Consider the following 14,338-nt stretch of genomic DNA (forward strand, 5'->3'; position numbering starts at 1 on the left):
TGATTTTTATCTCCTCCACACTGAGCTGCTCTTACTAACTGACTTGTTTAGTTATTTAGTCACTCCTTGTACAGAGGCACTTCCACACCCTTTGCAATCTTTGTTACCTTCTTCTTTTTCAGTGCTACAAGAATTTTTGTGAGATGGGTGAGCAAAATTGCACACATTACTCCTAATGTGAATGCACTATGGATGTTTATAGCAACATTCTCATGCATTCTCCTTTCTTCTCTTCTTTTGTAACAGTTTAGGTCATTTTGTTAGCTTTTTTGACAAGAACCACACAACATAATTACAAGACATCTTTGTTGGACACCAGTCTATAGCTGGGAGTGAGGCCTAACAGAAAGCTGAGACTTTCTCAGTGTGTATTTAAAATCAAAATTCTTTTCTTCCACCTGCTGCACTGTACATCTAAAAGCACTCAACACTACCCATCATTTTATTTCCCAGTCATCATTTATGTCCAGGTCCTTCTCCAACTTCTTACAGCTGGATTTCCATTCTTATTTTCTCAAATAACTTCACATAATTAGCAACTTTTGTCACCTCAATATTCATCCCCTTTAACAGACCATTTAGAGATATACAGCACAACATAACAGCATGGACTCTGGCACAGATCCCAACACAGCTCCACCACAGACCCACTAAAAAATGACCAATCAGTTTCCTATTTTTTTAGCAATATTTTCTTTCTCTTAAGGATTTTCCTTTGATCCCCAAAAGTCTCTGACGAGGGATTTTGTCAATTGCTTTTGGCCAAGGTGCCTTTAGCATCACTACCAACCAGCCAGCCAACCAACCAACCTTGCTTGTCACACACATATAGATACCTTGCTTGGCTTTTCAAAACCATGTTGACTACACTACACTTTGTGATATTTATCCTTGTGCCCATTACTTTTCTGTGTGGATGATCCTGCATTTTGCCATACAGTATGTTGCTCAGATATGTCTGATTTACCAAGCTACACAAATCATGCTGTATGATTGCACTGTCACTGCAAATATTTGTGCTTAACTTTTCTATTATCAGTGAGCAGGAGATACATCAACAGCAGAACCAGTAAAGCCATGAATTCCAATTATTTTTTAAATTACATTGAACTCCCACATGGCTTTTCTGGGCTAAGATAGAAGTTTATGGTTACAGCACTTTCCTCCAACAGGATTAGACTATTTTTATTCTGTTTCCAGGAATGCAGTGACTTTGGGATCAAAACCATATTTTCAAACCAAAATTTGTTTGAAATTCTGCAGCATGCTATGTTTAAGAAAGTTTAAGGGCAAGAAAGTATTACTGCCAAAGAAGATGGTAGCACATGTCTTGTTTTCTTAGGAAAAAACATAATGCTTGTCTCCTTTTATAGACTTTTCTCTTGAAAAATACAAGTGTGCATGATTGTACTTCAGAAGACATTCTAAAAGCACATGCTTGATTTTGTACATGAGATTCTGTGGAAGAACAGAAACCTGTAGAATTATGTTGTTGAAGGAACAAGGTGAAGCAGACCTGACTGAGTTGATCTGGACTAAGTTTCTATTAAATTTGCTTAGGAGAGTCTACATTTTATTCAGATGTATTTTAATTCTTATGTTTCATATGCTCTTCAACAAAGGTAGTGGATCTGTGGATTCTGTCTGTTCATCCATTAAACACAGGGTATGTCCAGAATTAACTGAAGACTGCCATTCCTGTCTTCTTTATGGCTAAAATAACATGGCATAGACTTTGTTTAGGCTTACTGAGACAAAAGGAGTATTACACTTTTTTACATTTAATTTTCAGGCTACCATTAAATAACATTTGGAACCTAGTATGTTTCAGTACAAGAAATTATTTCTTGGTTTTAGTTAGCTAGAAGAGAGAAGGGACAAAGAAGTCTGGTCTCTTCCCATGACCAAGTACTGCTGTGTGCACTCTGGGTGGATGGAAGGACGTGGTATCTCTGAATCTCCTGAAGCTCATATTTACTTGTGTTTTGTAGGCTTAAGTGTTTCTTCTCAAAGAAACAGATAAAACCAGAAAAAAACCCCAGCAAATCTCACTAAATCAAAATCTTAGATTGAATACTCCCCTGCTGAAATGTGTAATGTTTCTTACCCTTTCACTAGTATTATTTTTCAGGTTGCTAGAAATAGATTAATGTCCTTATTTCCTTGTGGGAATGAATAGTATTCTTTGGCTAGACTGACTGCTGAAATACTTTTTCCACTGCTGCACACAGTCTGTGCAATAACCACAGAGCTCCCAGCCCAGCTGCAATTACCTTGAATTTGTGCTCATAATTCTCAAAAGCTTCCATGACCATGCAGACAGCCTCCATGGAGCGCTCCAGCCGCCCATCCACCCCGTTGAAGCGGTACATGCTGCCGGAAACATCCACCACCAGGCGCAGGCGCTTGGGCTTCTGCTGGGGGCTCCCCGGCTGACAGGGAAACACAACAGAACTAAACCCAGTAGAAATGGGAAAGCCAAACATCAGTAAAGATAAAACATTCCAGAAAGAGAATCCAATACACTTTGGAAATCAAGAAAATTTTATCCAGCAAACATTGTTCAGTTTTGTTGTTGGTGTGTTTGTTTTCAAAAACAAAAACCCAGCTATTTTTCTCTTTCGAACCAGTTCTTTGAGAGATAGCTCATTGCTTTCTCTCACCTTCAATGACTGGAAACAAAATACCTCAAAAAATTCCACACATGCTTGTCAGGAAAATACTTTTTCTGTTTCAGTTTTGATTCTTAACATTTTGTTTCAGTAAAGAAACTCTTAAATTTACTCTTCCTGACAAGGTTTATGATGGAAATGCTTTTCCTTCATGTGCTGTACTAACAGGGACTGTATATGATTGTAAGAACTTGTCTGTTGAGGTTAAGAACATTCCAAAAATGTTTGAAATCTTGTTCTGATTACTAGTTCCATCTTCATTCTAATGCTGAAACTATTATTTTTTCCTGAAAACAAATCCCATCTGTTCTAACAATTTTTGGCACAGTACATTCAAGGGAGGTGTTTTATTTAGCATACAATGAGATGTGCCTGGATTCAAGTATGAAACTATTAAGGATGATCTGACAAAATAACCAGTCACAATATAAGCAAATAGCTAAAATGTTCCTTTTACCTGGACAGGATTTGTGTACTTTATTCTTTTAATTATTCTTTCAATAGACTGTGGCATCCCTGTCCTCCCAGGAACAAAAGAAGAGAAGGCCCATTAAATCCTACATTTATTTTGATTTTTATGCACACACTTAAAGGTGCCTTTTTTTGCCTAATTGAGTAATTTTTCTAAAGCATTAAAACTATTCATTGAGTAAACACATTTTGGAACAAATGAGAATTGAGGATTCAATAACTTTTCCCTTACTGATCTTTCACACAAGCAGTGCCAAATTCCATAAATCATTCAAAGCAACGTAAGGACCAAACAGCATAAAAAAATAATACCAGGGATTTAGCACATGTGGGTAGCTGACATGCAAAAAGATGCTGTACTCAGCCATTTACAAAAATCTTAGTGTACTTAAAAACTGCAATCTGACATTAAGTATCACTGTTAAGTATTATGGACTAGCCCCACTAGTTTTGGTCAGGTTTAGTTGGTCTGATTCAAGTGGTTTCTCTGTTGCTGACTCACATAGGTCTAACTGTAAAGCCTTCTAAGAGGAATGGCTGAGTTGGGCCATAGGACAGTCAGCTTTATCATATCTTACTCGCTTTTCCTCACCCTTTTGTTTTCATCATAATTTTTATTCTTGTAAATCCAAGTATCTGTGGAAGTTGAAATTATTTGTATACCATGGAATAAGTAAAATGCACTTGTAAACCACTTCTTTTAAAAAAACTTCCTTGGTGATCAACATATTTGTTAACAAAAATTAAGTTAGTGAGAAAATATTTTCCATTTTTCTGTAAAAGCAAACAAAATAAATGTTTTCTGCAAATTGCCTCCTGAACATTAAAATACGAAATAAGAATTTAAAAAACTGTTGCATTGGATCAAAATTTAAGAGGATTGGTGTCCTCTCTCTGAGGGTGGCCAACAGGAAATATTCATGCAACACTACATGAAGAGGTACAGAAAACCTTCCATCCTGTGGTTGCCTCTGTGTCAGGCACATCCCAAGCTAGAGATATTTTTCTGAGTTTCTTATCCATATAACCTACCCAAACCCCAAGCACAGACACCATAGAGCCACTATGAAATCAGCAAACTAGTTAAGCTCTTTTCCACCTTTCCCTGGTTCTTGTTGGACACTTACTTGTGGCTCAAGTTCTCCACGTCGTTTATATATGGCTTTTTCTCCTGTCAGCCCATCAATGATTTTGGCATCATCTAGCTCTCCAACAGCTTGGTGTCTCAGCCATTGTCTTTCTTTACCCTTGGCCTACAACAGAAAAAAAACTGAGTCAGTGATGTGAGTGTGTGTTAGACAATTTAAGACCTACTGCACATGACATACACATTAATTTCTTTGTAATGATGTGATAGTTTTGGCATAAGTCAAAGAAATCCAAACACATGTTCACAGCTGTCCTGGTCTTCTTCTCTGAAAGAAAATTCGACACTGACAAAGAATATATTCCTCTGTAACTTGGTCTTTTTTCAGTAGTTTCATTTATGAGAGTTTAACTGCAGAAATGTTAACCCTTCCAAATATGCTGAAAATGGTTGTGTGCAAATATGCTGAAAATGTGGCAAGCCTGCTCAGAAATACATACAACTGAAGGGACACACATAACTGACCATTTGTTAGGTGTTTTCAATTGACACGGAACAAAAAAAAGTCATTGGGTGACATAAAGGTGAAACTAAAGAGTATCCACTTTAGGCAATGGTAAACAGCTGCTTTTCAAACAATATTAACAGTATAAACCAATTATGTATTTTAAAAACCTACTTTTAAAATTCTGATTCTCAAAAGACAGTCCACTAAACACTTGTTTTAGTTAAAAGCACATTTGTTATCTACAGCCCGACTTGATGAAAATACATTACAATGCATGAACTCAAATATTCATGGAACTCCTGTACACAGAGCATGCAGTTAAGATTGAAGACTCAAGTGTTACAATATTATAAGCAACATGTTTAAGCATATTCTCAAAGGATAGCTTCATCATACCTGAGGTAGGATAGGTTCATAATACATAAGATCCCTCTAGAGACAACAAAGTCTGTATATATATGGTGTTTATGGTTTATTTAATTTCTTTAAATTTTCATGTTAAAATTGCTCATCTTAGTAGGAAGCCCAAAAAGAAAAGACAATTTTGAATTTGTATACATATAGCGCTTTTGCCCTCTTAGCAAATTGCTGGTCAGCAACTGGAGAAAATCAAATATCCAGAAGGACACAAACTGCCTTAAACATTGATTTTCAGGAATGAAAATCAATTCCTCTTTGATGAGCAGGAAATCTTACATTAAAAATCCTCAGTAAGGTGCAGGCCTAGGATTTGAATGGATCAATCTTTACAGTTTTGTATAGTCTGAACAGGCAGGTAATGACTTCTTCAGGTTCACTGAATCTTTGATTTTGCTTCGAGCAAAATGTATGAGTTTTTTGTTTTGGTGTATAGAGAAGGAGTTCTGGACTACAGACTACTGACTATAATTACTCAAGATTAATAGAATACTTGCCCATGAAAATAAGTGAGCAGAAAGACTACAAAGGCACAGAAAAATGTTTTGATTAACAAAATCAAAGGCTTTACAGATGTTTCCTGATGGGAGACATAAACAATGTTTTCCAAAACACATGGAAATCACAGACTTTTAGTAAATCACAAAAGGAGAAAGTGGTTAACATTTTTGAGGTTGAGAATTCAGCCAGTTGTGTTCTCTGATACATTTTCATGGATCACAGTGCACCACTACAGTAATTCTTTTCACTGGAAGATGTCATAGGCATATTAAATTTATAATTAAAAAAATTACAGCTGTGACTTTACATCTCTGTAAATGTCAGAGAAAAAGTTGTGTATGTGAAGTTATCACATCTAAATATGTAGCTTGTAATGGTTGAGGATGTATTAAACACTGCCAGTTGCAGTCTGCATTTGTTTCTGGGAAAACATTACACAAATGTTCCATTAGCTGCTGAAATCACAAAACTGCTACTGACAGGCCTCAGGGTTTTTCATATTTCCAGCTCTCCAAGCCATGCTAATTATAGGACTGCTACTATTTTATTCTTGCTTCTATGACTAGACTGTTCCTACATGGTGTAAGTCAGACAGTGCCCAGCAGGCTCAGTCACTCAGGCTCAGGTTTGCCCAGTTTAAATGTAGGGGCCTAAATGATGCTCAGACATCTCAGACAGGGACAGTTGCCCCTAATTCTCTCTGCAATAATCAATAACGAGAGTAGTACTTTCTGGAAAGCAAGTCACCTAACACTGAAGAAGATCTTTCTAAGTGACTGACTGACCATAACCTTTTGAATTTGGACTTCAGACAGACAAGCTTCAGTGGAGAGAAGAAAGAGTCCATCAGTGACAGGATTTCCTGCACTTCTGGCATTGCTACTTCTACAGAAGATAAACAAAATCTCATTATGTTTTGATAACGTTGTTTAAAGAGCTGACAGAGATCAGTGAGTTATAAAAAGCAAAATGAACAATGAAATTACATTCTCAGACTATGTTTATGTATCACTTTAAAGGATCTGCCTATTACAAAAATCTCTTTCTGCTGCTACTAACTTTTTGCAAGCCATAGACAACTGGACCTGAATCCTAGCCTCTTGATTCTAGGGAGATAAAATTTAATCAAGTGAATATATTTTAAACAAATCCACAAAAAATAGCAATAAAAATAAATAATTAAATTAAACAAAATTAATAAAAATAAATAATTAATAATAGTTAAAAAAACCCCCAACAAAATTAACAATATTGAAGAGAAAATCCAGGAAAATCCAGGAACAACATGGCTTAATTTTGTGAACACAGTCTGAAACTAAGCAAACTCAAACATTTTTAAAAAGCCAAACACTATCTCTTTTGAAAAGGTAATGTGGGATTTTCACAAAGTTAAAAACACATAGACATCTGGGTTGCAAATTTTACTAGAATGAATTTTGCCATTGGTTTCTTATTTGAGATATGTGGAATGACTAAGTAACTCCTATAATAATTTATCTTCATTTTCCTAGTTCAACTTACCAAAATCTATATAAAAATTCATACAGTTAAACATTTTCTTTTATTTTCTTTCAACATTGCTCTGATTCTATTCCAAGCTTTTTCAAATTCAGTAATTTGTTTTTTCATCATAATTTAATTTAATTTAATTTAATTTAATTTAATTTATTTCATCATCAATTACATAAATTTCCTAACTTTGTGGTTAGCTGTTACAGGTCTTGGCAGGAAATTAGCAAAGTCTCATAAAACACTGTGGCTTATAAGACTTTGCCTTGACATTAAAATGACCATTTTTAAAAAAGCAAGTGGACATACCTTCTTATATTAAAATATATTATTTTTTTATTATGATTAACATGATCCCTGAATGTAAGAATTTTGGTTCCAAGGGATAGATAATGCAAAGACTTAAAACTGAAGATTCACTTACTGATTTCATACCCAGAGTGTGCTTCCAATAGTGTGTGTACTAAAAACATGGCAAAAAATCCACCTAGATATAAATGTTGTAGAAAAAACCCTGAGATTTACATCCGATTTTCTTTTCAACAAAGACCTGTCCTTATAAGCCAAAAGTCTATGTCCTGAACTGAGACACATATTAAGTGCATGAATCACCTAATCATGCCCAACTTAAATGTTCATTACAGGAGGAGTTCTCTGAATTGGTACATTCATAATAAAACTAGCTGATGGTTCTCTGTGTATATATGTGATTATAGTAATGTTGTTGTAGCTATAAGGGCTTAAAGGTATAAATAAGGCAAAGAAATATTACCCTTCTGACTTGCAATACCAGGGGATTGGATTTCTTTGTTCAGGAGGAGGCTGTTTATCATACTGAGGGATTTCTTTCTGTATTTCAGTTTTATTGCTTAAGACACAGCACAGGGACTAATAAACTAAGGTTTTATACACTAGTGGTTAGTAGCCCTTAACAGAAATATTTATAATCAAATATGTCTTATAACGAGTAAATCACTTTTCCTTTAATTTTCACTGAAGATTAGCAGATGCCTCCTAGAAACAATGCACTTAACATTTTATTTACCCTGTCTACATGAACACTAGTATTAAAAAATCCCAGAGCAACCACCACACCAGTTACCAGAAGAAAGGCAAACAGGTCATTTTAGTGAGTTTCCACTTAGGAGATTTGGGCTATATTGATTTCTGTTAGCAGGAGTTAAAAACAAACCTGGGAAAAATCCATGTTTTCAGCTGCCTATGTAGTAAAGCTCCTACATGGAGTGGGTGTCTCTTTTAAAATCTATAGCATTTGCACTTCGCAGCTAAAAAATACTCTTTTGGACTGGAGGTAAAGACAAAGACTGGCCTCTACACATCTTCACAAATTCTTTTCATGTGTAGTAGTATTTTCTGTAACAAAACTGCACTCCTTAGTAAGTAATCTCTATAAGGTGTGGAATGGGAATACTGTAACTCATAGAGATGAGCACTGGGATCCACTTGTAGGCTGTATTTTAAAACAGTAATATGAAACTGCTTTTTCTAACTGATTATAACCTGAACCTGCTTTTAGCCTTCAAAGGTATGACCACCAGATGTTAACAGAATATTAGTAGGACAATATTTGGGGGCTAATGTAATGACCTCCCTGTGTTCCTTTATCAGAGAATCTAAGATTACCTGCAGATTGTCCAAGATGATGCGGAGTGACTGAACTTGACGTCGGACTGCTCCAGAGAACCTTTCATAAGTTGATGCATCATATTCACTCATCTGAATCTCCTTTAATCTAAAGGAAAGAATAAGGAGCTAAGAACAGTTTAGGAAACAAGCGTATCCTCCATTTACTTATGTAAACTAAAATTTTATTTACTGTAAGTAAATTTACTTTAAGTGAAATTTAGACTGCAACCAGCACACAGAAGAGACAAATCAGAGAAGTGGCAGCTGTTCTTGTGAATTTTTGATAAGGCAGATGTTCACCAATGTCTACAGGGACTGTATCACATTAAAACTTATTTAAGTTACTAATCTATTACTCTCTCCTAATCTTCTTTAAAGTTTGAGAAGTAAATCAAAGGTTCTGAAAAATGTGATCAAATTTGAAAGGTTTTGTTGTCTCAGGTGCTGTTATCTGTACATAAAAGGATCATGAGTGTCTATTCATTACTTCACTGTTGGGAGTATTTTAAACACAGCCTGATTCATGTTTCAACACAAAGGTTAAGTAAAGACACACTATAAAATCTGTCCTTGAAGACCTACAAATAGTAACTGTCTCAAATACTTCTGTTGGTGCTTCATTAAATGAAGAGACCTTGAAACAACAGGGTTTTAAATGAGCACTAACAAAAATGTGCTCCCTCCATAAAAAATGAGTCATGTACTATCCTGTCCAGAGGCCTGTAACAGAGAGCACACCTGCACCATGAAAACAGATACATGCTTTCTTTATAAGCAAAGATGTGTCCATTTCAAGTTCTGTATCACCTTTTAAACAACATATCTTAGCAGGTGACATTTACCATTGGAATGTATTTACAGAGATCCAACAGTGAAGAAAGAGCTAGGGGACAGGCAGATATGCTGGGAGTGTCATTGTTCAGTGTTTGTCATGACCCAACATCATGCAGAGAGGCAGAAGTTGTGTACCTGCCCACCCCACCCCTCAGCATGTGGCTAGGTTCAGTCCTGAGATAAAACTTACTGGCCTGTTCCCAACCCATTTCAAACAAGCACTTCCTAACAGCATAATCTCACTCACAGTGTTGAAAAAGTACTGCGTTTTAAACTGAATTATAAATGGATAGTAAAGTATGTATAGGCTAACTTTATTTCCAATGGCAGGTTTTTATAACACTATCACAAGTTAATTGTCTGGATCATAAAGTATACCTGAGAACTGCTGTTTAGACCAACCCTTTGAAGATAATATTAAAATCAAACATCAAATGTTTGTTGTCTCTATCATGATGTCTTTGTATTTAAAGTTTTGCATGCACATAGTCATTATAGCCAACTCTTATTCATTAGAGGTAGGAAAAAGGAACTTTCAGTGCTGCACATTTAATTTTGTGAATCCTGCCAACAGAGTTTAGTATCTTCAGATCTACAAAAGAAATATTTTGTTTCAAACAAAAAGAACCTCACATGGCGTTTTACTTTGTTGCATCCTACATCAATCCAAAATGAAAGGTAATTCAGAAAAATACCATTGAAAATACTGCATCTATCCCAGAGCAGTTGTTAATTTCATTTTTGTCAAATAGGGCAATTAATAATGTTTGCCAGTAGAAATACTATCTAGCCAGGAAAGCATCAATAGCTTTTATACAAAATTTCTCTTTTCCCCTCTATAAACAAAGCAGTGAAATCTGCAGTTTCCCTTCCTTTTTTACCAGCCTGAGGACTCCAACCTCTGTATTCTTACCTGTTAGTTCTCACAACTATAAAAGTGGTACAGAATAATGATTCAATCAAATATGGTTTCATAATAGGCTACATTTGCAGTTGGTACATGCCAGCCCACTTGGGTTTTGCAGGACAGGAATTGTTACCTCATGTACAGATAGCCAGATTTTACAGGGCATAGCGGCACTATTCCCACAGCATGCTGCAGTAGCCAGGAATTTCCCCTTTTCTCTGTCTTAGTAAATCACCACACAGGCAGTAGAAACTCATCAAAGCACGCCAGATGTGTATATGGACATATGCACAGACAGATGCTGCAGTATCCAAGACCATATATACCCATTGTTTCTATTATGAAGCAGCTCAGAAGCAATTTTGAAGAGGGGGGAATGCTTTTTTTTAATACAAAATACCAGAGATTGACTTGAGAGTTCAGTTGGTGGAAGAAATCTGAATCTCTGTGCATATTCTGGGAAAGGGTTGATCAGTAATCACACATTACACTCATGCTGGGAAGACCTGCTGTTCATGTTAATTAGCTGCTGAAGCTTAATAGTTCAAATTACAGAATCATGGAATATTCTGAGGTGGAAGGGATCCACAAGGATCCATCAAATCCAACTCTTAAGTGAATGGCCCATAGAGGGATCAAATCCACAGTATTATTAGCACAATGCTCTAACCATCTGGCTATAGATCATTCAAACAGAAACAATGTGCTTGCTGTGGTCCATTTTGGAAGACACTTGTTAAGTCATTAATTCCTAACAACATACAATCTAGATTCATCATAATTCAAAGAAATTTACATAAAATCTTTTTCTTTTTAAAAAGATAAATATTTACCTCAATCTCCTTCTCCATCTAGCTATGTTTTACCCTACCAAATTACACAGTCATTTTAACATTGTGGCTTAATTCAATAAAACATTCCACTCATCTTGTCCAGAACAGCTAAACATGTGCTGGAAATCTCTGTTAAGTGATAATGAACAGGGTAAGGTAGCTGATAAATGCAGTTAAGAAAGAAAATCCTTTTCAGCCATCTTTTTCAAATTCTTCTGGGAAATGGAAAATTAAAAAAAGACTTTCACATTACCTCTGTTTAAAGGCCCTTTCACCCATCTCTCGAGCAGCTCTCTTAACTTCCTCAGGAACAGCATCCTTTTCAGCTTGAGATACTTGGTAGACCCTGTGGCCAGCGTCTAGTCGATAAGGCCCACCTTTGCCACCTAATCCAGCAGTGTCTCTCCCACCTAGGATGGTTGAGATAAAAAAACATTAGGAATATACATTTGATAAAAAAATAAAACCACATTTTCTTTAAAGCTTCCACTGTCATCTACATATGTTCCAAAAATGTTGCTAACAATCCCCAGTAGAAATATTTCTCAGCAAAGGTTTTCAAAACCAAACAGCTATCATGGTAAAGAAGAACTCCCATGGAATAGCTGTGTTATAGTTTGTTGAGACAAATATTTCTTTTCTCTTCTTTTATTGGCAATAAACCAACCCTGTATTGGGTAAAATAGCTCTAGGCAGAGGACAGCTTTGTATTAAACCATTTTTGACTGGCACAGCATCTCCCTTAGGTATCTGTCAATGATGCATTAAAAACAAAACAAAACAAAACAAAACAAAACAAAACAAAACAAAACAAAACAAAACAAAACAAAACAAAACAAAACAAAACAAAACAAAACAAAAGATGAATCAATGAAAGACCTGTTCCACCAGCCCACATATTTCCACCAACATGTGGCATGTTGTCTGGATCCACTTTTCCATGTTTAGGGGAGCTGACATCCAAACCACTTTCCCTCTCAATTGTTATCTGTAAAAGAGAGAAAGACAGATGTAAACATCTCTTATAGTGAAGAAAACACCCCAACAACCTAATAATAACATACTAGGTGTGCTGAGTAGCTGCAGGACCACCACCAATAAATGCAACATTTAACCTCAGAGCACAGCAGAGTAAACCAGGACTCCTGAGTGGCACATTAGACCCCCAAACAAAGACTACTGCCACATCTGAACCCCTCTACATTCTGTTCATATCCACATTAGAAATTGCTTGCTGCTAACTGCCCAACATAACTCAAAATCCCCCTGTAAACAGAATAACCTGCAGCTCAAACACTTCTCAGAGTACTTATTGTATATCCACAGCATTTCACATCCATTTACACATCTCATGTGCACCCAACTGCAGTCCCACATTCCCTATTGATGGGTAGATTGTTGTTCCTTTCATGAACAGGGGCTAAAGAGATGAGACTGGTCAGCAAATGGCTGATTCAAATAACAGGCTCATGCAATCCTCAGCATCACTGCCTGGACCACAGAAGTTCTCCCATGCTGGGTTTTCTAGATGTGTCCACTGAGGGCACTTTCACCGCCGATTCACAGCACAGCTGAACATCCAACAGCTGCCAGATGGTCAGGGCTGAGTCACTTTAGGCTGGGGCTGGATTTAAGTGGGTGACTGAAGGCAAAAATACTCCTTCTCATTATTAACTCTGAGTCATGTAGTAAAGCAATGAATCATGTGTGAACTGCCCCTTACTAATCTTCTATAATTTAGTGCCACTTTATGTTTTTTTTTTTAACAAAACCCCATGACTGAGATGGAAAATTAGTGTCTCTAACCACTTAAAATTAACTTTTTTCTTATCTACTGTAATACATTTAATTCTCCAATGAATTTATGTGTCTCAATAACTACAATTTATTGCCTTCTCAGAAGTTCACTGGTATTATCAGGGTTTTCACTGTACAGCAGCTTAATCCTTGAATTCACTGTCTTGCAGACTCACTGCTGACATGAATTCCACACATGTTTTTGAACTGAAAACATGTGCTCTAACAACACTGTCCTGACAGCTATTCAAAACATAATTTTCTTTCCCTTTATAGAATTTATATCAATTCAAAGAGGTACAATACATCCTCTGTGAACCATGTCATGAGTGTAAAATCAAGATCTAATCTGATAAATTACATCCATTTAACATTTGTGTAGGGAGAAACATGTAACCAAAACAGCATGTTATCCTTACAGTTATATACTTTTATGGTTTAAGAGATTTCCTCCAAAATAAACCGTTCTTTTTTTGCATAACTGGTGGATTTAAAAACTATCAGAAACACTGGTTAACAAAAATTGCTGAGTTTAAAACAAAGTTATAAAACGAAATTGATAGTTCCAGTTTCATGAAACAAATCAAAACATTATTCTATAATGAGAAACATGAAATTAGGCAAAAATTTTACATGCTCATGCTTACATATTCTTTATAGAAAAATATTCCTTCTGTAAAAGAAAGCTCTATGAAACAAACATAACTATAATCAGCAACGCAAATGTTGTATTCTATTTTTGTCAAGTTTTTCCATTTAAAATATCCACTATACATTTTGAAATAGAAGCATTTTTTAAATCTTCAGTGAAAAGGTCTGTAGACAAAAGAGCATTATTGCACATATATATTTCTCAAGTATTAGTTGCTCACAAATAGTGTTTTTAGTACACATGCACTAGACATGTTTCTAATAGAAACTTATTTTACGACAATATTGATCTGATCAGATCTGATTGAATCCGGGATTTGTAACTTCAAAATGGCATGTGGCTAATAGAAAATCTTCTCTAATAATAATTTTTTTGCTTTCTCTTCTTACAAGGACACCAAACATCCAACATTTAATTTCTGTTATAACTTTGAAAAAAATTGGTTGAGAAAGAAAAACAAACAAGGGTTACAATCCATCATAGCTTAAGAATTCTTCATTAAT

At 35.7% G+C, this 14,338-nt stretch overlaps 1 protein-coding gene across 1 annotated transcript in view; it reads right to left on the reverse strand.

Annotated features, from left to right (window-relative positions):
- The window catches only part of VWA8 (von Willebrand factor A domain containing 8), a 179,625-nt gene that overhangs the window by 11,214 nt on the left and 154,073 nt on the right, over nucleotides 1-14,338 (reverse strand). Inside the window, exons 38-42 of the mRNA XM_015633778.3 lie at nucleotides 12,266-12,374; nucleotides 11,640-11,796; nucleotides 8,810-8,918; nucleotides 4,271-4,396; nucleotides 2,274-2,432 (exon numbers count right to left, since the gene is read on the reverse strand). Of these exons, the coding sequence (XP_015489264.1) occupies nucleotides 2,274-2,432; nucleotides 4,271-4,396; nucleotides 8,810-8,918; nucleotides 11,640-11,796; nucleotides 12,266-12,374 (660 nt within the window). The remainder of the gene's footprint in view (nucleotides 1-2,273; nucleotides 2,433-4,270; nucleotides 4,397-8,809; nucleotides 8,919-11,639; nucleotides 11,797-12,265; nucleotides 12,375-14,338) is intronic.

Source organism: Parus major, chromosome 1 (genome assembly GCF_001522545.3).
Source record: "Parus major isolate Abel chromosome 1, Parus_major1.1, whole genome shotgun sequence".
In the NCBI taxonomy this organism is placed as follows: Eukaryota; Metazoa; Chordata; class Aves; order Passeriformes; family Paridae; genus Parus; species Parus major.